At 60.0% G+C, this 24,773-nt stretch overlaps 1 protein-coding gene across 1 annotated transcript in view; it reads left to right on the forward strand.

Moving 5' to 3' along the window:
• The window catches only part of NCOR2 (nuclear receptor corepressor 2), a 192,075-nt gene that overhangs the window by 126,319 nt on the left and 40,983 nt on the right, over positions 1–24,773 (forward strand). The window contains 4 exon segments of the mRNA XM_019648881.1: positions 1,041–1,341; positions 3,244–3,306; positions 15,160–15,302; positions 21,856–22,003. Of these exon segments, the coding sequence (XP_019504426.1) occupies positions 1,041–1,341; positions 3,244–3,306; positions 15,160–15,302; positions 21,856–22,003 (655 nt within the window).

The raw sequence follows: 24,773 nt of genomic DNA on the forward strand, positions 1-24,773 counted from the left end.
GCCTGCTCTGTCCCCGACAGCCCCCATTCCGGAGCCTGCGCTGCCTCCCTCCGCCCCTCCCCCACCCTGGCTTTCTCAAACCCTCCGGAGACTTTGCAGACTGATAGCTCATTTGAGCTCCACTCCTGAGCTAATAAATCCAGGCAATGACTTTGGAACTCTGCCTCCTCAGGCAAGTTTCCTGAGGTGCCGGGAGGGGGGAACAGGGATCAGAGGAGCTTGGGAAGGACCAGGCACGCAGGCGGGCGGCTGCCCTCACCTTTAGAATTACCGCTGTCAGTGTGAGTTCTTGCAGATCAAGGCACAGGCTCGCCTCAGGGCCTGACAGCCTCCCGTGCTGCCCCAGGCGGGAGCCCAGCCAGCTGGAGTGTCACACTGAGAGTGGGGGGCGGGCACAGCTTAGCTTAGCTTAGTTTAGCTTAGAGCCAGGTACCGGGAACCGGCTCAGGAATGTGGTTTCAGAGAACATCTGGCTTCGTTACCCCCTGTCTCCCAGGCTTCCAGCGAGGGCCTTCAGGAAGATGAATGGGGAGGCGGAGGTGATAAATCCCAGCGGCCCCACAGTAAACCCTCCTGAGTCAGCTTCTGAGAAAGGCCTCGCCCCCACATACCTGGCTCTGCGGAGGCCCATAGGAGACTTTCCTCCTGCGTATTCCAGTATTCCACGAGGCACCCCGGCCCCTAATACTCCCGACAGCAACGGCAGTGCTCTTCACAGAGATGGGAACATCTCTTTGGGGAGTAAAGTGGCTTTGATTGCTGCCAGCCTGCACCCCCTCCTCCCCCGTGCTGTTAACCCAAGAGTCTGGGAGGCAGACAGTGGCAGAGAGCTCTCTGTTTGGTGTATAAAGTGCTCTTACCGGGAGCCACCAGCCACTATCCCCACTGGGCAAATAAAATGACCATCCAGTGAACTGCCAGCCCATGTCTCCTCGTCTGGAGAATGCGGTAATCGATAGCTGCCAGCTCGCACCTCCTTTCTGATAAATAAGGTGGTGTTGCACGCAGCGACCAGCCTGACTCTCTTGTCTGGTGATCAGGGAGCCCGGCAGACTGTTACCAGCCAGCCAGCCGCTCATCCAGCTAAAGAAACGCATGTCTCTTGCAGCCTGCCACCCAGTTTCCTGGCTCAGGTGAAGCCATCACCGTCTCCTTCTCTGGCCTTTAGGGAGAAGACGGACGACACGTCTGGGGAAGACAACGATGAAAAGGAGGCCGTGGCCTCCAAGGGCCGCAAGACCGCCAACAGCCAGGGGAGGCGCAAAGGCCGTATCACTCGCTCCATGGCCAACGAGGCCAACAGCGAGGAAGCCGTCACCCCGCAGCAGAGCGCCGAGCTGGGTGAGTCGCACGCCAGGGAAGGGCGCCAGAGCCCGGCGGGTTCAGCACCCGAGCGTTAGCTGCGAACTCGCTGTGTGGCCTGGGCAGAGTGCCTTAACCTCTCTGTGCCTCGGTGTCCTCACCTGCACAGCAGTTGCCTGCAGCCATGGGGTGAGCGTTGCAGTGACTGTGTGTGTGGGAAGAGCCTGCAGCAGTTCTGGGGCGTGGAAGGTACTCAGTGGCCGGCAGCCATGGTTGTTCCAGAGCTGGGACAATTCTCCTAAAAATCCAGGTGGGCCATTTGGTGTTGTGGTTAAATCAGAATATCTAGCTGCCCTCGGCCTGCATTCCCACCAGGCAGCAGCTGCTGGAGCTGTGTAGCCACTGTCCCGCCCTGTCCCAACCCTGGCAGGCGCCTGGGTTCTTAGCTTCACGTCTATGGACCAAGGGGGAAGACAAGAGAAGAACTGAGTAGCAATTCCCAAGTTCAGCCACATGGGGGCAGCCGATGTGTGTCTGCCATCACTTCCATTTTGGCTCTTTGGGGCCCCACTCTCCCGCTTCTGTGGGAACCCCCACCCCTGCTCCTGAGTGTTCCAGCCACCAGGGTGGCCTTCCCAGGGTGGGAGTTGATAGAGGCGATGTTTCATTTCTCACAGACGCCCCCTCCCCAACACCCAGGGTATGTGCCAGGTGCCTGTCCCTTGTTCCGAGGGGAGGTGATTGGTACCCATTTCACAGATGGGCTGTTGGAGGCTTAGAGAAGGGACGTTTCTTCTGTAGTCATGGAGTTTGTCGAGATCAAACCCAGCCCCGCTGGCCACAGATCCCAAGCAGTTCCTTTAGCCTTCGGCCAGCTGCCTGTTGGTGCCAGGGCTCCCTTTGGAAGTGCCCTGTGTGCCCGACTTCTAGGAGGAGTCCCTCGGGACCCCAGGCCCATGTTGGGGCTGAAGTGGGGGGTGAAAATAAAATGGGCTGTTGTAGCGCCCCCGCCCCAGTCTCAGACTTCACAGCCTCGCTGCGGGGCTCCCATGGGAAGGAAGGGGGAAGTTGGCCGTGGCCATAAGAGTGGGGTGGCTGCCTGTGGGGGTGGGGCCTTCTCCTTCCTGAGCTGTGGCTTCATATGCCCGTCCTGCCAGAACTTCCCTCCACTGCTCTGCCAGCCTGTCAAGTACATGTCCTGTGCCTGGTGCTGTTCCCGGTGTCGAGTCCGCGGAGCTGCCATCTCTCCCCACCCTTCCCCCCCAGTGAAGCTGCCATCCCTCGGAGCCCCCCACCCCCCCCATGGGGTTTTCAGCCACTTGCAGGGGAGAAGCCGGCTCACATGGGGGCGTTCAGAGTGCCCCAGCGGGGACTTGGCCGCCTGCCCGACTCCAGGGCCAGCCGTGTCCCTTCTGGTCACACGAGAAGTCTCACCTCATACTGGCCGAGTTGAGAAGAACATAGTCCTGTAGAGTGGGGTTCTTAGGGTGTTTTACCCCCCGGGGGACGATTGCTGTGTCTGGAAACATTTTTGACCCAGCCATTGGAGTGAGGGGCTACTGACATCTAGTGGGTAGAGGCCAGGGATGCTGCAAAACACCCCACAAAGCTCAGGACGGCCCCCCAGTAAAGACACCACACTCAGATGAGGTCCTTGCCTACCTGGAGCCCATGTCCCTCGTCCCCTCATTGTCACACAGTCAGCATTTCCCAGGCGGGCCACCCCCATGCCGACCAAGTACGCAAAGAGGTGGTTCTCCCAGACTAGGTCTTGGTCCACCTCAGTTTCCCCATCTGTAAAATGGGGTGATTGCACACCCCAGCGGGTCGTGTGAGGCTGGACCCGGGTGCGAGAGCAGCCCAGCCCGGGGCCTGTGTGACCGGAGCTGGAGAAGACGGGCCTCTCCAGCGGCTGCCAACGCGCCGTGTCTTTCTTTCCAGCTTCGATGGAGATGAACGAGAGCTCCCGCTGGACCGAAGAGGAGATGGAGACAGCCAAGAAAGGTGAGAAGTGCCTGGCGGCCCGATGGCCCTCGATTTGCACCCGGTCCTGCAGGTCCCGTGGTGGGGAGGACGTTGACTCATTGGGCTGTGACCCGGGGCGGTGCTGTGGTCTGAGGGGGCAGGCTCTGCTTCTGGGCTCTTCTCAGATCGATCACTTCTCTGTGGAGCCTCAGTTTTGTCCTCCAGAAGATGGGTCTGTGTGGCCATGTTGTCCGGCTCCACACACGGTGTGTCCCCAGGGTGCTGTTGGGTCACAGATCATTCTGTGCACGCGGTTTGTGGACGGCTCCCTGCGGGGTCAGTGCACCTGGGCACCTCAGGGAAGGTGCAGAGCCTGCTGGCAGCCACCTTGGTGGGGTCATAGGGTCCAGCTATCCTCCCCTCAGCTGCTCCATCTCGGGGGAGGCTGGCAGCTGAGGACCAACCCCACATCCTCACACGGGAGCCACCTGTGATGTCATTCGAGCCACAGTAGCTGGGTCCTTACTTCCCGGCTGGATGATCTGTTTCTGGGCCTCCGTGACTCTGTCTGTGAAACGGGAGGGGTGTCTGGGTTGGCCGCGAGGACCCCGAGGATGGGCCCTGCAGTGTCGGGATGTGTCAGTGTGGGCTCCCCCATCTCTGGAGACCCTTCAGTCTGCCCCTTCATCTCCTGTGCCCAGTGTGGGGGGGATGGAGGTGTCAGCGGCACAGCGCTGACAGGAAGGCGGAGGCTGGGGGTGGCGTCTGAGCCCCGTTTTGCCTGCTTGGTCTCGTTCACCTTGACCCCAGCCCTGAGACGTGGGTCTTGTTTCCGTCCCCATTTTCCTGAGAAGGACTCGAGCAGCAGAGGCCACGGACTGGTCAGGTCCTGGAGCCCATGCATGGAGGGGCCAGGAGCGAGTCCTCCCGGTACTTGTCCCCGAGGCCCCCCTGAGGCCCCGTCACTGACGTCCGGCCTCTTGGTGCCCAGAGCTCCATCCAGGTCATGACGCAGGAGGGAACAAACAGATGAGGGAACAAATAAACGGTCTTGCCAGTGAAAGATGTGGGCCCATAGAGGCAGGCGTGTGTGGGGACAGCCGGGCCTGGAGGCCGAGACCCTGGACTGCAGGCACCTGCCCTGTGCCCATCCCCCACCCCGGGGCAGGGTGCTGAGGGGCCCACGTGTTGGCCTGGGGGTTCAGAAACTGACCAGGGGCAGCCCCAGACCCGAGCGGGCGCCTCCCCTCGGGTGAAGCAGGCCTGGAGGAGGGGCCCTGTGGACCCTGGCACCACTCAGGAGGGGGGCCATCTGCTTCCTGTTGCAGGTTGAGGCCCTATTTTTAGCAGCTCTAAGGATCGCTAATGGGGAGACCCGTGGGTATTTTCTCTAACTGGCAGGGCACAGGGGTGCTATCAGCCCCCTAAGTGGCCATATTGTCGTTTTTTCCCTCTGTCTTCTGTGTCTACTGTGTGGCTTTAATATGGATTTCACCATCAGGTGCACAAGAGGCTTTATTAAAATTGTGTGATTTTTCTCCACCCACCCCCCCATTTTAATTTAATTTTGGTGAAATACTCATAAAATTTACCATTGTAGCCATTTAAAAGTGTACAATTCAGTGGCATTACGTCCACCCCCAGTGTTGTGCAGCCATGCCCACTGTGTGGCTCCAGCGCTTTTTGTCACCCCAGACGGAAGCCCCCTCCCCATTCGTCCCTCCCACCCAAGCCCAGCCCTGCCCCACTCTCTGCCTCTGTGTTTGCCATCTTGCGCCTTCGCTGAGTGGAGTCGTACAGAGCGTGCCCTCCGGTGACGGGCTCCTCTCACCAACGTCCTGTCCTCGAGGCCCATCCATGATGCAGCACATGTCACTGCTTCCTCCCTTTTCCTGGCTGTGCCATATTCCACGGTGCAGACGGACGTACCACGTCCTATCATCCGTTCATCTCTTGGTTGATGGACATGTGGGTGGTTTCCACCTTTTGGCGATTGTGAATAGTACTGCTGTGAGCATTTATGTGGGATGCCTGGGCTTCTTAACCACACGTGAGGCCCCGGGGTCTCGCTGTCGGCAGTGACATTGTCCCGGGATCCACGAGCACGTCCCAGGCCCGCCGTGTCCCCTCACTCCCTGTGGGGGTCTTCTGTCATCACACCAGCCCTGGCCCTGCCTCCCTCCCTCTCGCCCGGGGACGGGGATTGGCCAAGTTGACGGCTGCCTCTCTCCCCTTTGGGAAGGGCAGATCGGGGACTGGGAGGACAGCGGGGATGACTCACCGCTGAGACACGAGTGTGCCCCCACCGTGTCAAGGTTGGGTCCTCAGTGGCAGCAGTGAGCTCATCCTGGGTGCTGCCCACAGAGCCGGCAGCATGAGTTCCCCCGGGGGCCGTGCACGCTGAGGCCCTGCTCAGTGACATTTGTAATAATGCGATGAGCGCCAGCGAGCTCGTCCGCTGTGAATTACAGCAATCTGGACAATTACTGCTCAGGGTGGCTGCTGATGCCTGTGTGTTTCAGGCTGTGGCGGGGGGCGTGGGGAGGCAGGTGCTGGCAGCCCCAACCACTCCTTCTCCACGGCGGAGCGGGAGGGAGGCTAAGAATGTTCCGGTGCCTCCTGCCTCGCCGTCAGAAACCCAGGAAAGGACCCAAGCCAGCTGTGCTCACGCAGATGGTATCCAGCCTGCTTCTACCCGTCGTTTAAATCGACCCAGTGCCTCACCCTCTGTAGGGCAGGGCCGTCCACAGTGAGCCTGCCCTGGTCCCTCTCTTGGGGAGCCTGGAGGCGTAAGCCTGCCCAGGGCATTTTGGAGACTTCTGCCAGCCGGGTCTGGAAGGGTGAGCTGCAGAGGTCCCCCTCCTCCGGAGAGAAACGAGACCTCAGCCTCTGCACCTTTGAGGTCTGTGACTTCAGGCAAATCCATCAACCTCTCTGTGCCTGATTTTCCTCATCTGTGCAGTGGGAGTGAGACTATCATCCACTGCATTCGCTCCTTGGGGCTGCCGTAACAGAGTACAAAGTGGGTGACTTAAAACAACAGAAATGGATGCTCTCACAGCTCTGGAGGCTGGAAGTCCAAAATCAGGGTGTCAGCAGGGCCGGGCCCTCTCTGCCTTTCCTCCCCCAGCCTCGTGTGGCCAGCAACCCTTGGTGCTCTTTGGTTTGTAGGCTCATCTCTAGCCTCTGTGTTCACATGGCTTTCGTCACTCTGTGTCTCTGCCCCAACTTCCCTTTTCTTAGAGGGTCCCGCCCCAATCCATCTAACTGGATCATATATCTAAGACTCTTTCCAAATAATGTGACATTCACAGGTTTTAAGGGGATAGTCTTCTACCCAGCACAGCCACCTTTCTGCAGTTTCAGGCAGTGATGCCTTTAATGTGCGGAGCTCCCCATCACTGTTCGTAACTAACGCCAGCTCCTTACTGCGTGCCCCTGGCCCTGCCCATCCCCGTCCCGGCCTCGTTTTCCCTGGTTCTCTAAAATGTGGCTGCGATGCCGCCTCCTGGGGTGTCATAAGGGTGCAGGAGCTGTATCTGTAGAGTTCTTGGTATGCAGAGTCTGCGCCGTTCTTCCTGGGTTTGAGCCCCAGCTCGGCCCCTGACGGCGTGTGACCCCGAGTAGGCGGCTGCACCCCGTGGGGCCTCTGCACCTCAGGGAAGTAGGGAGGAGGTGAGTGACCTGCTGAGCAGGTGCAAAATGACCCTCGAAAAGTTCTACAGTACAGGGCTTCCACCTGGCCCTGGAGGCTCTCCCGAGGAGGGGCGGCGGGGTGGGGGGTGGGGGTGACTCTTGGGCTGACATTCAAAGCATGAAGTAATAAGTAACAGCGACACTCTTGAGTAGTTCTCAATACTTTGGGGTGCTTGGGAGCTGCTAAAGGCTTTACCTGTGAAGGTGCTTCGTCCCCACCAACCTTGTGAGGCAGATGCTCATGCCAGCTCCTTTCTCCCGATGAGGACGCGGAGCCCCAGAGGTCATACAGCTGTTAAGCAGTGGAGGTGGGATTTGAACCCAGGCGCTCTGGTTACATAGGTACGAATGGGCTGGTGTGAGGGCTGAATGAATGGGCCAGGCTATCATGAGTCAGATAGCAAGGTGGGAAGGACACCCCTGCAGAGTAACAGCACATGCAAAGTCCCTGTGGCAGGGCAGTGTGATCGACTAAGAAGCGATCGGAACCCAGAGAGTGGGAGGGACAGAGGCAAGGGACAGGGAGGCCATTGGGACCCTGGCCTTCCCAGCTGGAGCATGGCGTCGGGCTGTTGTTCTGAGAGCATGAGGAAGTGGTGAGATAGACGACATGAGAGCTGTAGGGTTGTCCAGGTGGGCAGGTGAGCACCTTTCGTTTCCTTCCTGCGTGGATCAGGTCAGCGCGGCCTGCCCTGGGGCTCACTCCAAGTGGGGACTGAGCATGTGCAGCAAGCTGCCTCCCCAGGAATCGGGCAGCCCCAGGGAGCTGGCTGACCGCCCTCGGGCCCAGCGCCATGCTGGGCCTGGATGTGAGGCTCTGGTTCCCCTGGGAAAGGTCAGCCTGGCTCGGCTCAGAGTCTTGACCCAGCCATGCTGGGAGGCCCCGGGGTTTGCTGGCGGCTCCTCCCCATGCCCGCCCCGCTCTTCTGGTGGGCAGGGTGCCAGCTGTGGAAAGGGTGGGGAAGCCCCCCCGGGTCACACCATTCCAGACCAGGAATAGGCACTGGCCCAGCCCCTCCCTGACCTCAAGTGGCCTGCCTGCTGAGAGGAGAGAGGGTGTTGCAGGGCCAGGCCAGTCCCAGGGCTCTCCCCCAGTAACTGCAGGCCAGCTCTGCCTTCGGACTCACCCCCTCTCATGGGGCGCGAGCGAGAAACCACTCATTGCTTTGCCCCTCCAGAGTGCTGCCTGTGCACACTGGCTGGTTTAATGAGTGTTCACAGGTGAAGAGCCTAAGGCTCGGGGAGGGGGAGGCGTGAGCCCCCAGCCAGAGATGCCCCCCACTGCAGGGAGCACGGAGAGGGGCGGCCTGAGCGCTCGGCCTGGACAGCAGTGCACGCCGCGTCCACCAACCCTCACGATGGGGAGTGTGGAGCAGCGGGTCGTGCACAGGGCCAGCAGCTGACGTGCCCGGGCTCTGGGGGCGGGCATCGGTGAGGGCCCAGCCAAAGACAGGGCCGCCTTGAGTGGGTAACTGCGAGGGCTCGTGTACAGGCGCGGGGCGACGTTCAAGTCGTTAGGAGGGACCGTGTCCTAGGGGACGCTGCCACCCCTGGGCTGATGACAGATGGCTACGGAGCAGCCGCGTTTTGGTCCTCTTGCCTCCAGACCTGGATGCTTCTGGCATGTGGGAGATAGGCTGCCGTGATGGCTCGGAAGGAGAAAGCCGGGGTTTCTGTGTGATCTTGGGGGCACAGCCAGACCCGGGGACAGGCCCCAGACCCTTCTCTTGTTCCTTGTCAGCACCCTTGAAGGTAAAGGCAGGCACCTGCCAGCCCACGTTCACCCCCAGCAGGAAAAGCCATGCGTAAGCGTTGGAGTCCTGCTTCCTCAGGGAGAGTGTCACGTGGCCGTTGACGCCTGTGCCCGCGTGGCAAGGGCTCGCTGGTTGGGCTCTTGGCGTGGACTATCTCAGTCCCCCAAGGGAACCTTGAAGTGAGCTTTCCACATGTGTGAGCGCACACAAATGCACACGCACATGCATGCACACATGTACACGGACGACACACACACACACACACACACACACACACACACACACACACGACTGCAGCTTTGCAGATAAGAGCTGAGCCCAGAGGCTGAGTGGTGAGCCGGGGCTGGCAGCCCAGGAATGCGGGGGGCTCTGCTCTGCCCTGCAGGAAAACAGGCATAACGCAAAACTCGGCATTTTCCCAAAGTGGTAGGCAAAGCGACAGCAGATTGTACACAGGTGGTTTTTTTCATCTTAGTAAATGTGTATTTTATCGTGTGCTGGGGAAGAGTAGCTATTTCACAGCGTCTCTGTGATTTGCAGACATAATTGCTGAAGCCGAGGCTAAAGTAGGCATCACGGCTTATTTTAAAAAGAATAGAGGAAAGAAAATAGGAAGCCAGGTCCAGGTACGGAGTTGTCTGGATGGGATTTCAGGGCTGGAGGGCGTTTCAGAAGCTCTGACGCACAGTAGGCACCCGGCATGGCTGCCAACGCAGTGGCTGAGTCCCTGTCGCGCCCACCCAGGGCTTGGGGTTTCGGAAATAAGGAAGTGGCATGACTCAGGACTGTGTCTGCTGGATTTCTTCTCCCCCCCCCCCCCCCCGCTTTGATAGTGTTTTGGGCAGAGAATTTTGTTCACAAACTGGAGTTTGTTTTGGAACATGGCGGTTGGCAGGAGGGGTATGGAGGGGTCCCTCCTGCAAGCAGCTTTTTTATGGAGAGAACAGAAAGCTTCAGGGGTTGGAGGGGCCGCCCGGGTGGGGAGAGCCAGCATGTTTTTGGTGGGGGGAGAGCAACTGTGATGTTCCCAGGACGCAGATGGGTGGCGATGTGCCCGCAAGTGCTGGGAGGGCGCCCACCCCAGTTTATCTGAACTCGGGTGGTGGGGTCGGGGTTGGCTGTTGGTGCAGGGTCCCTGAGACAGGAGCAGCTTGGAAGGGACAGTGCCTCTCTCTGGGGGCTGAGTCACTGCTTCTGTGAGAACTCTTTGTCACAGGTCCCTGGATGGGATATATGAGAAGCTCCCGCTGAGGGTGGCCAGTGTAGCCAGCGGCCAGGCCGAGCCCCCCGAGCTACCACCCCTGCGGCCACCCCTTGCTCCTTCACCTTATTTCATGCTTCAAGTCCGTGACTCAGACCTCCTGGCTTGACTTCCTGTCTTGGTCAATTTCACTTCCTAGTTCCTGCCTCCTGACTCTTCAGAACGAAACTCCTTCCTTAGAAATTAGAAGTGGGGTCGGAGAATCCAGACCGCAGGGGACGTTGGCAGCATCTGCCGCCTGGGCACCATGTGTTGGGCCTGCTTCTGGGGCGGAGCAGTGGGCCCTCCCTCCTGCCTCTTCTGGGGACGGTCCAGGGCACCCAGTGAGAAGAAACCCTCAGCCCCTTCCTCTCTCAGGAGCTCCTTTCCAGGAGCCCCAGAGAGGTAGCAGAGATGGCTGTGGCATGCCCAGTAGGCCTGCAGACCCAGAAGCTTGGAGTGCCTGGGAGCTTTGTTCATTTGCCCAGCACCTCCTGCAAGCCTAGCAGTTGTGGTTGCCGAAGACATGGCAGTCAGAGGGTACTAGAACAAAGGAGCTAATTTTAAGGAGTGATAAGTGCTCCAAAGATGACAAAACCCTATGATGGCAGCGTGACTGGGAGGATGACTTTGGATAGGATGGTCAAGGAAGGCTGCTCGGACCGTGTCACTCAAGTCCAGAGCTAACAGAGAGCAGAGGCGGATCTGTGAAAAAGCCATGCAGGTCCAGGGAACAGCCAGTGCAAATGTCCTGGGGCACATTCCAGGGCTGGGCTTAAAGGGCCCAGTGGCTGGTGTGAGCGAGCAAGGGGAGGGGTAGGAAGTTGGCTGCACAGGTGGGCGGGGCTGGCTCCACACTGAGCCTTTGGATTTTATTCCAAGAGCTTTTGGGTCTTCGTGGGAAGATTTGCAGCAGAGCGGTGACAGGATTGAATTGGCATCCTTAAAAGCTGGCTTGGAGCTCACTGCAGAGAACAAAAGTCTAGGATCCCTGAAACGGATGAAATCTGCTGTCCTCCCCTGGCATGGTCCCCTAGGCTGAGGGCAGGGGGCACAGGCCTGGGGCGACAGGGCACTTCTGAGCCCTGTGATCTGTTCTTGGGTTTCCACGGGCAGGATGGAAAGGCTGAGGGCTAAAGGGACAAGCCGGTCAGTGACCCGGGAGCTGGAAAAATCGGTCATGACCTGAATCTGGCTCCAAAGTTCAACTCAGTTAACTTTCAACCTCTCGGGAGCTGCTGGGACACCCATGGCAGGTGTTTGTGTGGGGAGCAGGCTGACCTGGTTGTGTGGGGTGGGTCTCAGAGAGGGAGGAGAGAGGCGACTGGCTGGCTGGGTCCCAGAGCTGCCCAGAGCCCTTTGGGGACTCCAAGCCTTCCCCCACCCTACGTGGTTGGAGATGTCTTTGCACTTGAATAGCCTCCTCAAAACCTATAGTTCCTCCTCCATTGCTGAGCCAGCCCTGCCCACCCTGACCTGGCTGGTAGGTGCTGAAGGGGTGTGCGGTCCCCTTCTCGCCCTCCCTCGACCCCTGAGTCCCCCACGGAGGGCCTGGCCCGTCTGAGCAGCGTCGGGCTGGGCTGGGGGCAGACCGCAGGTGGACCTGGCGCAGGGGAATGACAGCGGAAGAAGCTGTTTGCTCCCGTCTGCCGGGGTGGAGAAGCTGTTTTTCTGAACCCTCATCTGTTCTTACCACTGCTGACGCCGCCACCGCCACAGACGGGGAGAGAGGGAAGGGGGAGGCCAGTGCCAAGTTGGCCCGCCCCTTCTGAACCTGGGCCTCTGCCACGCTCCCCCGCCTGCTCCCTCGAGCCTTCTCTGGAGGTCACATTCAGCCCTGACGCGTCTTGCTGGGTCAGGCAGCAGGAAGATCGAGCGAGGCTACTGGGGCGCCGCAGCCCGTTGGGCTTGGGTCTTCGGACTTTGTCCAGCAGGGGCGCCAGGGTCCGGGGGTTCCAGGCCCGTGCCCCTTGCCGAGTGCCCGCTCTGAGCTCCTTGGTGCCTGGAGGAGCCGCAGACAGTTGTGAGCCTTGGTGACGCCTGGCACGGGCCCCCGAGGGCACAACCGACAACTTCCCACTGCCCGCCCCCATCTGCGAAGGGCACCTCACTCGCCCGCAGCTGCGGGGTTGCGGGGTGGGGACGGTGTCAGGGGTGGCAGTGCCGAGCCTGGGCCAGGCCGGCAGCAAGGAGCTGCCTCGCCACCCGCCCGCCACCCTTCTCCGGAGCCAGCCTCCGCCTGCCTGCGGCCCCTCCCCCTCCTCCTCCCCCTCCCCTTCCCCTCCTCCTCCCTCCTCCCTCCTCCCTCCTCCCTGGCGCTGTTGGAGGAGAAGGATGTGAGGCTGAGCTGAGCCGCCAGCAGACGCCAGAGCCGGCACCGCGGCCGCCCAGCCTCCCACCTCCCAGCCCGCTGCTCCCAGCTCCGCTCCCTGGAGCACCCTCCGAGCCGTATGTTTCCGGAAAACTTGGCCGAGGGGGAGACGCAGATGAGAGGATGTGAGTGAGTGGCCCGGGGAGGGGGGCGCGGGGGGGGGTGCTTTGGGCCATGGTGACAGGGATGGGGGGTGGGGGGGCACGGCCATCAGGCAGCCCAGGGCCGGGTACTCAGGAGCTCTGTCTCTGGGTTCCCACCCCCACCTTCTCCTTGGAATCCCCTCCCCTGCTTTTCTGGCTGTTGTGCTGGGGCGCTCGGGAAAGAGGGTAAGACCTGGATCCTTGGGGGAGGCCTTGGGGGTCTTGGTTGGAGCGTGCTGGAGGCGTTCGCTCCAGGTGGACTGGCGTGGGGGTGGGGGGCCTTCAGCTGGGTCTGAGTCAGGTGGTCTCTAAGGCACAGTGGGATCTAAAGTGCTTCCACCCCCAATCTGGGGTTCCCAGACAGGAACCAGAAGGAAGCCCCCGCTGCCTGCCCCCACCCCACCCCGCCCCAGGGGCTCAGGCAGGCAGAGGTGGGACACTGCCCCAGCCCTCACACAGCAGTTAAGGAAACTGAGGCCCAAGACCAGAGGGATGGAGGGATGGCCGAGACCACACAGCGTGTTCCGGGGCAGGGCTTCTGGACAACTGTGTCCAGTGCTCTTCACGAGCCTCTCACTTTCGGGAAGGGCTGGGTGAACCCCGCCATCAGCTCTTGCTGCTCCCACAAGTGGAGTTAATTAGGACCCCAACCCCTCGCCAGACTCCCCTCCGCCTCCTTATTTGTTTGCCTCCTTCAGAAACGTCAGCCTCCCCGGGGTTCAGCTGCCCTCTGGGCGCTCTCTGCCCCCCGCCCCAGGAGGCCCAGATGGGAGACCCACCCCCCTCCCAACCAGGGTTCCGGCCCGACGTGTTTGCCTGGGCTCACTTGGCCCCGGCTGGGGAAATATAAATAAACGCGCGTCCCCATCGTCCTCCGCCAGGTTCTGTGGAAGTGGCAGCTGCTGCTGCTGGCGCAGGCGGAGGGAAAGGTCAGGGGGCCTGGTTGCACTTGATCCCACGCCCTGCCCTGCCCTCCCCTCCCCTCCCCCTGTCCTTGAGGAACCCTGAAGCGTTGTGGAGCCACGTGGCCCTGTGGCCTCCGCAGGGGAGCAGGTGGCCTGTCAGTCCACCCCACCCCCACCCGCTGGGTCCAGAGGTGGGAGTGCAGAAACCCCGGGTCCCCACGCCCGCTCGACCCCCCGGGCTTGTCCCATAAGCTTGTGAGTGACTGTGCCCCCCTTCGTGGGGAAGGGAAACCCGTCGTGGCCTCGCAGCAAGGATGAGACAGAACCAAGTCTTTGAAGGGCTTTGCGAACTCTGGTCACTTGGCCGTGCGACACAGTGGTTTGTTGATGTTTCTGCTGCTGTTATTTTATTTTTGTTAGAGCCTTGTACGCAGCAAGCCGCCAGCACATGTTGGGATGGAGGGATGGAGGGATGGATGATGGATGGATGGATGAATGAAAGACAAAATGCCAACGCAGACTGCCGGCCCCTCAGGCTCCTGCACCCCTGCAGAATCTCAGTCGTAGCCCTCCCTGCGTGCAGCTTGATTCAATTCAACGAAAATGACCTCAAACTTTGTTATGGGAAATCTTTCCTTAGTCGTTACAAGCCTAGCTCTGGGGCTTAGAGGCCTCTGTGTTCCCAGCAACGTGCGTGACTCAGGCGTCACGCCTGCACCCTCCAGGGGGCCCATCCTGCCTCCAGCCCCTGGAGGGCTGGAACCCGCCTCCTGCCTCTCCCCTGGGCACTGGCCATCAGTGGGAAGTGGGCTGACCATACCTGCTCTGCAGACTGGCCGTGGCACAAGGCACGGTGGTGCCCAGAGGTGAGGCCTAAATGCAGAGACACCGGGCCACGTGTGCCCGAGCTCTGCAGGCAGGTGGGCTGAGACCCAGGGCCAGACTTCCCTCTAGGGGGCGCTGCCTCTAGACCCGGTGGGTGGGATGTGTGTGTTTCGGCTAAGCCTGGTGTTTAGAGCATTGAAAATAAAAGTAGGGGGTACAGTCCTGGCCTGAGTTTGTGGGGATGGAGGGGACTTTTTCTGACCTTGGTGGGTTTGGGGTGGGGTCTGCCAGTTCCTGGGGGCTTCTCCCCACATCAGGAGGCTGTGAGGCCGTGAGGAAGAAGCACTCAGAGATGGGGGCTGCAATTTGAGGGCAGGTTCACTCTCAGCCCCCGGGCCATCCCAAATCCAGGGTGGGCCTTTAGGTGTCCGCAGGGACCTTTGGGGCCCTGGGGTGCCCCAGTTAACCTAGGCGCGGAGGCTCCCGGCCCCAGCTCACCCCCACCTGGACTCGCCACTGCCCCCCTGCCTCGCTCACACATTCCTTCCTTCCCCTGGCCCGGTGCAGCCCGTCTCCTGAGGCTCGGCTGCAGCTGCGAGTGTGTCAGCGCTGGGTCACGACAGCAGGGAGGCAGGAGAAGTGTGGGCCTGAGCGGGGATGTGCCCCGAGCCTCGGCCCCCAGAACCCTTGACGGCAACCTTGGTGGGGGAACACCCAGGGCAAGCAGCCGCCTCCCCTCCCGGCGCCCAGAGCCTAGGCGTCTCCCACGCAGCCTAGGGAGGCCAGGTCCCCTGCGCCACCCTCTGTGGTGCCCCCTGCCAACCACCACTTCTTCCGGGGAGTCTTAGACTCGAGCACTGAGCCTCAGGCCTGGTGTCGGGGCTGCTTTCTGCCCGGGACTCTTGTGTGTCCCCCAGGCCGTGGGCACAGCCCCTCACCTGCCGCCCTATCCCCTCAGGTCTCCTGGAACATGGCCGCAACTGGTCGGCCATCGCCCGCATGGTGGGTTCCAAGACGGTGTCGCAGTGTAAGAACTTCTACTTCAACTACAAGAAGAGGCAGAACCTGGATGAGATTCTGCAGCAGCACAAGCTGAAGATGGTGAGCCCCCCCACACACACACTGCCTGCCCCCAGGGGCATCCCAGCCAGACCTGGGGGCCTCTGACGGCGCGTGCCCAGTGGTACCCACTGGACGGCTGCAGGTCGATCCGTGCCATGAATATCCCTCCTGGGAACGCGCGTGGGCAGGCGTGCCAGCCGTGTTCCAGGCCCCCCTGCGGCCTCCACCCTCAGCCCTCGTCCCAGACACCCCTGGGGGCCTGTAGAGCGGCTGGGGCCTGAGGCAGGAGCCTGGTGGGTCCCACACTGGCTCGTGTGGGATTTGTGGCTGTCAGTGCAGTGGGATGAAGACCTAGAGGCAAAGGAACCCCAAGGGAGCGTCTCCTCTACCCCGTTTGACCTCACAGTCTTAGGACTGCCCTGGAGAGGGAAGGACAGGTCAGGGGGCAGCCAGCCCAGCCCGGGCCTCCCAGGGGCTCAAGGGGCTGAGGACCCGCCCCCTCTCCCCCAGGAGCACAGAAGGAGTGGACTGGCCTCACCGAACATGCAGATGTTCTGCTTCCTCTGCAGCTGCTTACCAGTGAGGGCCGTTTGGGGTTGGCCTCTGCTCCTCCCCACAACTTGAGCACACTTGTGACATGCCAGGCATTGTCACCATTTCAGATATGGGGAAACTGAGGCTCAGTCGGGCTCATAAGCAGCTGACTTGGGTTTCACTCCACAGCTGTGTGAGCCGAGGACCCACACTCTTAATGGCAGGCTGCATTTTTCCTTGTAGAGGTAAAGGTACAGGAGCGGGGACGCTCAGCTGCCCTCCCCCCAACCCCGCTCCCCCGGATCTGGCCACCTCTTGCTGGATTTAAAGTTTGTGCAGTCTGTCCTGGGAAGCTGTGCTGAGTTGCTTCCCCACGCAGCCTGCTTAGGTCCAGAGAGGTTGAGCAGGCTGCTGAAGTTGCACAGCACACGGCGGGCCAAGGACAGATTGAACCCTCCTTGAGCACTGTGCAGAATTTAAGGGCACCCCTTCCTAGCCCCCCTGAGTGTTCTAGGGGGACACTGTTGATGCCCCTGTGGCCAGGGCTGAGGCCGGCCCTCAGGCTTCAGTTGGGCCCCTGCTTGCGGCCCTGTCCCCTGTCACGTCTGGTGAGGCTGTGCCTCCGTCACTTGCCGGGACCCCTGGAATTGGTCTGTGACGCTCCTCATGCCTCCGGAGTGCTCCCTGGCACACCAGGAGCCCCGCCTTTTCCTAGATCTCCCAGGAATCTGGTTTTCTGCAGGGAGGGAGGAAGCCTCAGTGAGGGCGAGGGTGCGATGACTTCCTGTTCCCTCGACCTCTTCCTCCTCCCTGCCTCTCCCCCATCCTTCCTGCCTCTCCCACCCTCACCCCTCCACGACCCCCATAGCCTAGGCCGTAGGGTTACAGACGTCTCCTTCCCTCGCACTGGCCTCAGGCCTCATTTTCCAGGTTTCCCCAGGGCCTGGCCCCACGGCACCTCTGGGGACCCCAAAACTTGAGAGCAGGGTTGAAGGACCAGAGACCCCACCCAGCCAGGTGGTAGGAATGGTCTGAGTGAATGTACGTAAGGCCCTTAGAATGGGGCCTGGCCTGTCGCGAGAACTCCGTGAGTGAGAGCCACAATGGTGGTGGCGGTTGTGCGCTTGTGGTGGCTGGTGGCTGAGGTGTCCCGTCTCCCTTGGTTGTCAGTCAGGTATGGAGTATGTCTGCTCCTGGACGGGCTGAGCGGTTGGTTGGTTGATTGGCTTGTTCATTCATTCATTCACTCATTCACTCATTCAGAGAAGCAGCCTAGCAGAGTGGTGGAGGGCAGGGCTCTGGGTGAGAGGGTTCACCCCGGCCGTCCCCTCCTGCTCACTGACTGGTGCCCGCGGGTACCTGGCCTCTCCGCTCTGTCCTCGGTTTCCTCTCTGAAACGGGTAAGACAGGACCTGCTTGAGGGCTGTTGCAAGGAGCAGATGAGCTCCTATGTTAAAGGGCAGGGCCTGGCCCTCGGACAGCACTTGGTGTTGGACGCTGTCCTCCTTGGGCGCACAGCAATCCTTTATTGAGCACCCTCTGTATGCCAGGGAGGCAGCAGCAGGTGTACATGTGGGTGGGGTTTTCCTGCTCGACTGGGGGGTGACAGCGGGAGCCATTGAAGGTTTGTGAGCCAGGGGACAGCCCAGCTAAGGCTGAGGGAGACATAGCTGAGGCTGCTAGAGGTGGCCCCTGACCCTGAAGGCTCCGGTGGGTGGCAGCATCGCTGGCAGCTGAGAAGCAGGTGTGAACAGGAGGGGGACCCAGAGGCCCAGCATGGGCCTCTCCCTCCCGGCCCCCTGAGGCCGCCTCCATTGTCCCCATCCCCCAGGTGAGGGTGATGAGGCCAGGAGGGGGTGGATGCCTGGTGGGGCCACAGAGGAGCCCCTGGCTTCCCTGTGGGCCTGTCTCACTGACACTAGACAGGGCTCACACCGAACTGCACAGAGGGTGGTCCTGCTGGGCGAGTAGTGGGCCACAGGCCGCGGACCAACGGTGGGGAGCCGGCCAGTCACGTTCTGAGGCCGACAGATGGGTGAGCCGCGCTGACGGCTTGTTGATGAGAAAGGGCCATTTGGAGTGTGGGGTTGGCTTTCATTCCCGCTGACCTCGAAGGGCCAGACTTCCACTGAGGGCTCTAGAGGCAGACGCGGGGTCCCGTCATAGGAAGTGGGGCTCAGCCTGGGTCCGTCCATCCTGACGGGGGCCACGCCCGGGGCAGGGGTGAGCTCCCTATCGCCGGAGCTGGAGCATGCAAGCGGGCCTCCTGAGATGCCGCTGAACTCAGTGACCTCTGTCTCCCGCCCCTCCCCCGCACCCTCCAGTCCCCCGGAGGAAGATGGGTCCTTGTGAATCCTAAAGCCGCGGCAGCCACCTCTGGCTGCTGGCCAGGCCAGGCCCCGTCTGGAGCTCAGGAAGACATGTCACCCTTGGCCAGTGCAGGAAGGAGTGGGGGAAGCAGAGGTTCAGTGGGTGTCCCCCTCCCTGCCTTGCGCCAAGCGTGGCTGCGGGCGACGTCAGCAGGAAGCAGGATCGGACGGGGCAGGCGGAGCTGTCCCCGAGTTATGTAACATTTGGCATCCCTGTCTTCTCCGAGGCGTTCCCTCCCCCTCCTGCTGGCCGAAGGTTACCCTGCTCTCCCATCTGTGAATCCAGGCCTCGCGGCTTAGCTTCCGCGTTTCTCCAGCTCTGTTCGCCTCGGCCCAGGCCCAGCCTTGCCTCATCTTTCTTTTCCCTCTGAGGCCGCACAGGCTTGAGCCTGACCTGCTTTCAAACTCATATGCTGTGTGGTCTTGGGCCAGTGTCTCAGCCTCTCTGAGCCAGTGTCTTTGTGTGTCGAGTCGTGCATCTAAAAAAGTCGTCACAGAGCACCTATCCTGTACCGGGCCGTGTTCCAGCAGTGCTGGGAGCACAGCCGAGAACACGGAGATGCCCTTGAGGGGCTGGTTCTAGTGTGAGGGACAGATTAACACAGAGATCATTTCAGATGGTGGTCTGAAGATGATAGGACAAGCGGTGTAGTAGTAAGTGACTGATGGGTGGCAAGGATTAGCTGATTTGACAGGGGAATCAGGGAAGACCTCTCTGAAGAGCTGAGGCAGCGAGCCACGCAGGCATCTGGGAGCAGGGTGTCCAGGTGGAAGGACAGCCAGTGCAGAGGACCTGTGACTGGGGGCGCTGCGCGCGTTTGCAGGAGAGGCAGGGAGGAGGTGAGGGGCGGGCGAGCAAGCTGGAGAGGCGAGGAGGTTCCACGTCTAGATCACGGAGGGCTGCATGGAGGGGAGGACCCAGGGTTTTATTTCAAGGGTTTTGGGGATCCCCTGGAGGGTTTGAAGCAGGGAGCAGCATACTCTGATTTGTAGAGCAGCTCTGCAGATCCAGTGAATTATGTCTCGAAAACACTTGGCGCATTGTAGGTGCTTCGTAAATGTCAGCTGTAATTATTAATGCTGGTATCCAGTGTCTCCCGATTCTGGGTGCGGCGCTGCGTGTGGAAGGATTTGGCGTAATTCTGGGACACTCGGTACATCCCAACCCATCAGACCCAGCCACCGTTAGTGGGGTTCAGGTGTTGACATCATACTCACCCCGCTTGGCCTGACTTGACCTGGGGAGACCCTCCTGGAGAGGCCCTGCGTCCCAGCCAGCCCAAGGAGTCCTTGCTCCCTGAGCTGGCCAAGTCCCACCCATCTCTCAGGCAGCCAATGGCCTGCCTTCCCCAGCCCTGGGCACTGGAGTGAGTCCCTGCCTGCCAAAAATAGATTGGGGAAGAAGAGGGAACCCTCAGCCGCGCCCACAGAAGCCACTACCACACAACTTTCTCGCGCCTCCGTGGGCTCCAGCCGGGGGCCTGCAGGGGGAAGCTTGGGGTTTGGTGTAGGGCTGGGGCAGCCCCGGGAGTGGGCGGGCGGTGGGGCTAGGCGTTCCCATAACGGCCGGTGGACGTTGGGCAGGGCAGGGCTATGGTCCTCTGGCCCAGTGCTGGTGACGGAAACTGTGACTAACGGGCAAATGGACGTTTCCCTTTTCCTCCCGGCATTCCCAGTGGCTGCACCCTGAGGACGCTCATTTGCTCTGGGAGGAGGCAGGACAGGAAGTGATCCCACCCTCGGACTGGGGCTGGGCTTTGGGGTCCCCTGAGTCCTGTTCCCAGCCAGGCCATGGTGCGGGGCTGGGGCGGGCAGGGCCTGCTGGTCCCTGGAGGTGACGGGGTGTTTGCCTCCAGAGCAGGCCGTTCCTCCTTGTGATGTGGGGGGGGGGACTTCTTCCTGGGGTCTGGGGGGGTTGGTGGAAGGGACGGTGTGTTCATTTCTTGTTTCCTACAACAAAATACCACCAGCTGGATGGCTTAGAACAACAAAATCTCATTCTCTCACAGCTCTGAAGCCAGAAGTCTGACAGCACAGTGTCGGCAGGGCCGGGCTCCCCCTGCAGGCTCCAGGGGAGGGTCCTGCCTTCCCCCCTCCAGCCTCTGGTGGTGGCCGGCCATCCTTGACCTTCCTTGGCTTGTAGATGCATCACTCCCCTGTGTGCCTCGGTGTCCAAATTTCCCTCTTATAAGGACACCAGTCATTGGATTCAGGGCCCTCCCTAATCTAGTATGACCTCATCTTAACTAATTACATCTGCTAAGAGCTTATTTCCAAATAAGGTCACATTCTGAGGTTCAGTGGACATGAATTCTGGGGGGACAGTCTTCAACCCAGAAGAAGGGGCTTTGCTGAGAGCTGCTGGCACGTCCAGGAGTGTTGCAGTTTCTGTTTCCTTCCTTAGAGACCCCGAAGGGCTCAGGCTGCAACCCCCTCTTGTCACACCGGCTGTAGTGGAGTGGGTGCCGTCTTAGGGTCCACTCCACTCCCCATGGTCACCTCGAGACCCCCTAGCACACTGCCTTCACTCATCCCTAACTCTCTGCTCTGGGTTCAAGCCCTGACGCTGCCATTTGTGGTCACTTAGTCAATCAACAAACACCATCTGAGCCTCTGCCTGTCTCAGCACGGTGGGGTAAAGAAATGCCCAAGATGTCTCTTCTGCTTCCCTAGAGTGCCCGGCCAGTGACATGCAAAGATGGAAGCCATCAATAAGGAGTGATGTTTGTACCCTAGCTGGGGGGTGGGCTCCTGGCCTCCCTGCATGAGGAGCAGGGCTTTTGGGGGCCGGGGCGTGGTTTGGAGGGAAGTGAAAGGCTCTGCAATGAGAGCCTCCTTTCTGTTCCTCGAACACACCCAGCTCATGCCTGCCTCTGGGTCTTTGGGCTTGCAGCTCCCTCCACCCGGACCACTGTCGTCCAGAGCCTTGCCCAGCCAGCTCCCTCTCAGCACCTCCTCGGAGAAGCCCGTCCCGACCATCCATCCAGTGTATCCCCTGCCCTCTCTCGCCCCACCCCGTCTGATCCCCTCTGCAGCTGTGTCCACACCTCTAAGCCTTCCTTCTTTTTAAGAGATGTGTTGTTTGCTGGTCTCCCTAACTCGATGGCCACTGGGGCTAGGAACCTTGTCTGTCTCAGGCATTGTGTGTTCTCAGCCCTGGTATAGTGCCTGGCATACAGTAGGTGCCCTATGAAGACTGGTGGAATGAAGTGATGAGCTTCCCAAGCTAGCCTGTCCCCCAGGCTTCAGAGGGGGACAGATGGGACGGGCAAGGAAAAGCTTCATTCATTCATTTGCTCCACACGTACCGATTGGAGCCTAGGAGGGTGTCCCTCCGGGGTATGGTCACTGCTCTGGCTAGGGCAGTCAGAGGGATGGAGTAATCACCAGGGGTCTTCAGGCAGAGGCGGTCTTTCCTCACCTGTCCTGGAAGGATGTCAGGGCAGCCGATAGATAGGCTAGGCTGCACCCCAGGTGTATCTGGGACATGATGGAAGAAGAACAAAGCCCTGGGTAGAAACAACTGCTGGCGCGTTTGGCCGCCACAGTGGGGCGCGAGGATGAAAGGAGCCCTCGCGCCATGTGGCTAGGATCACTGCGCCTCAGCTGTGACGGGGCCTTGGGCACTGGGAGTCCCCAGGCTGACAGCCCAGGCCCAGCCCTGACCTGCTTCTCTCCCTTTGCTGTAGGAAAAGGAGAGGAACGCACGGAGGAAGAAGAAGAAAACCCCGGCCGCTGCCAGCGAGGAGGCCGCCTTCCCACCTGTGGTGGAGGATGAGGAGATGGAAGCATCGGGCGCAAGCGGGAATGAGGAGGAGATGGCGGAGGAGGCAGAAGGTGAGGGTGGGATGGTGGCGACTGATTGCTCTTAGAAACGTCTGGGTCCTTGTGAGAAAGGGCTGGGACTGCCCCAAAGAGGAGAGCACAGTAGTGGTGGTGATGGTGATGGTGATGACGGTGATGATGGTCATGGTGGTGGTGATGGTCATGATGGCGATGGTGGTGGTGATGGTGGTCATGATGATGGTGGTGATGGTGATGGTGGTGGTGATGGTGGTGGTGATGGTGGTCATGATGGTCGTGATGGCGATGGTGGTGGTGATGGTGGTCATGATGGTGGTGATGGTGGTGGTGGTGATGGTGGTGATGATGGTCGTGATGGTGGTCGTGATGGTGATGGTGGTGGTGGTGGTGAGGATGGTGGTGGTGATGATGGTGGTCATGATGGTGACGGTGGTGACGGTGATGATGATGGCAACAATAACATAATTGGTTTCTCTGTGCCTGCCGGGCACTTGTCTGTTTAATCCCCCTGACCCCTTGTGGTGAGTTCAGTCCAGGTCAGCCCTGGTGACACCTGTTGTCTTGCCATCCCTTCTGCTGTCATGTTTTAGAAGAAGAAAAAAAAATTTGAAAATAGACTTTTGACTTGAACTGTTTTACAAGGTTACCAATATAAGTAGAACCGATCTGTTGGTCGATAAATATTTCAAAAGTTATATAATTACAGTGCCTCCTTTTACTCTCAAGTGTCACACGAATCCTCATATTCTATGTGGGGGAACTAAGGGTTGGGCAGTTAAATGTCCTGGCCCGGCACCCCAGGGGTCCCCCCAGCTGCATCGCTGCACCTGCCGTGGATGAATTCTCCCACCAGGTGAGTGCTTCTCAAAGGGAGTGAGAGTGAGTCATCTAAATTGCCCTGGCACTGCTGCCCACGCCTCAGGAGGAGGATTCTGACTGCACCTCATTGGCGCCTGACTCGAGAGCCCGGCCTCCGTGTGACACTTGGCTCCACTGTGTGACAAGTGTACAAGAGTAGATTCAGGAATCACCCCAGGCTGCCCGACGCAGGCCCTGTGCTCCTGGTCACTAACTAGGCTGCCCTTGGCCCTCACCCCTCTCCCTTTTCCCTAGGTCTGCACCCACTCCCCACCCCACCCCCAGTGGCATGGCGCCCCTGAGACCCCAACCCCTGCTTAGCTGAACGACTCTGCCTCTCCTTCCATCCTCTCCCTGCCCAGAGCTGTCCCTGCTGGGCGCTCAGGTTCTTGGTGAATGAAATCTTCCCTCCTCCTGTCCCTGCCTGGGGTTTCCTACCCTTGCTCCTGTCTGCCTGTCTCTGCATTTCAACTCCCGAGCTGCCAGCGTGGCGGAGGAACGTGCGTGTCACCTCTGGCTCTGTAAGCCAGGCCTGCAGATAAATTCAGGCTTCACCAGCCTGAGGTGTATTCAGCAGCCCGAACCCTACTTTCTGGTGGAAAATAGAGAATCAGGCCCTTTGGTTATTGTTGTCTCGGTTTGGGCCTGAGTCTGTCTGGCCTCCTTGCCAGCTCAGGGCCTCTCTAGCCCACATTGGCCAGAGGCCTGGCCAATGTCTGATGGAGGCTGCACATTTCTCTGGTCTTTGAGTTGGCTCCTGAGTCTGTAGTCAGGGAAAGGGAAGACCTAGGGAGCAAAAGCCCATACCCTCTCTAAATATCCTCCCAGCTGTGGGTGTGGGCAGGATGAAGTCTTGCTGGGAAAGTGAAAGGAAACCGGACCTTGGCTGAGCATTAAAACCAGAGCAGAGCTGCCCAGCAAGAATTGTGCATCAGTGAGCTCACTTGGAGGGCTCACACACTCCATCAGGGATGGGAGAGGGGCATTCTCTGCTGGCGGTGTTGATGGTCTGGCTGGAGCTGAGGCTTCTCTGAGCAGATCGAGGGTAGCAGTTTAGAAGGTCCTGCACAAAGGTACAGGTGACATCCCCATCTTATGAATGAGGAAACAGGCCCAGGGGGAGGCGAGTCACTCAGCAGGGTGTCAGGTAACTGGTAGACTTGGAGCCTGCCAGCCAGCCAGCATTTGTTGGGTAACCCTGTCCCCTGGGACCAAGACAGGGGAGGCAAGATCGGTTCTGGTTGAGGGCCTGAGGTTGCCCCAGTGGAACCTCCTGGCATACCCAGCCAGCCCCAGCAGGCCCCTCCAGGGGGTGGGTAGCCAGTGCCTCATTGCATCCAGGCCGGAGATAAAGCAGCTCTGGGAGGGAGAAGTAATCCGTTTAGCCCAGTACTGTCTCCAGTAGCGCTCGTGGTCATAATAAGAACAATAGCCTTGACTTAATCTTTTAATGGTCCCAAAAGCCTTATGGAGGAGGTGCTGTTACCGTCCCATTTACAGATGAGGAAACTGAGGCACAGAGCGGTTACCCAAGGTCACATAGTTGGCTGGTTTGGGGACCAGAATTCAAACTTGGTAGATACTCCCAGACCTGAATGAGAACCGTTTTGGGGGTGGCCCAGCTGCCTGAGCCCCTAGGCCTCTGTGCTCACACCCGAGAACTCCTGATGCAGATAAGCTTCTTGGTAGGGGAGAAAGCCAGGCGTGAACTGCCCATTCTATAGGCGAACACACTGAGTCTGTGAGGGTTAAGCCACTTGTGCCAGGACCTCACTGCTGGCCCCCTCTGTCCTGTTGTCTGACCATGTGCAAGGGAGGGAAGGACATTGCTAGTCAGCAGGCAGGGGCAGGACGGCCAGTGGTTAAGGGCATTGGCTGCTAGGGTCAACCCTGTCCTGTCCCCATGCAGTGTGGCTTGGGCACGTGACTTAACCTTTCTGGGCCT

Source organism: Hipposideros armiger, unplaced genomic scaffold (genome assembly GCF_001890085.2).
Source record: "Hipposideros armiger isolate ML-2016 unplaced genomic scaffold, ASM189008v1 scaffold_128, whole genome shotgun sequence".
Classification (NCBI taxonomy): Eukaryota; Metazoa; Chordata; class Mammalia; order Chiroptera; family Hipposideridae; genus Hipposideros; species Hipposideros armiger.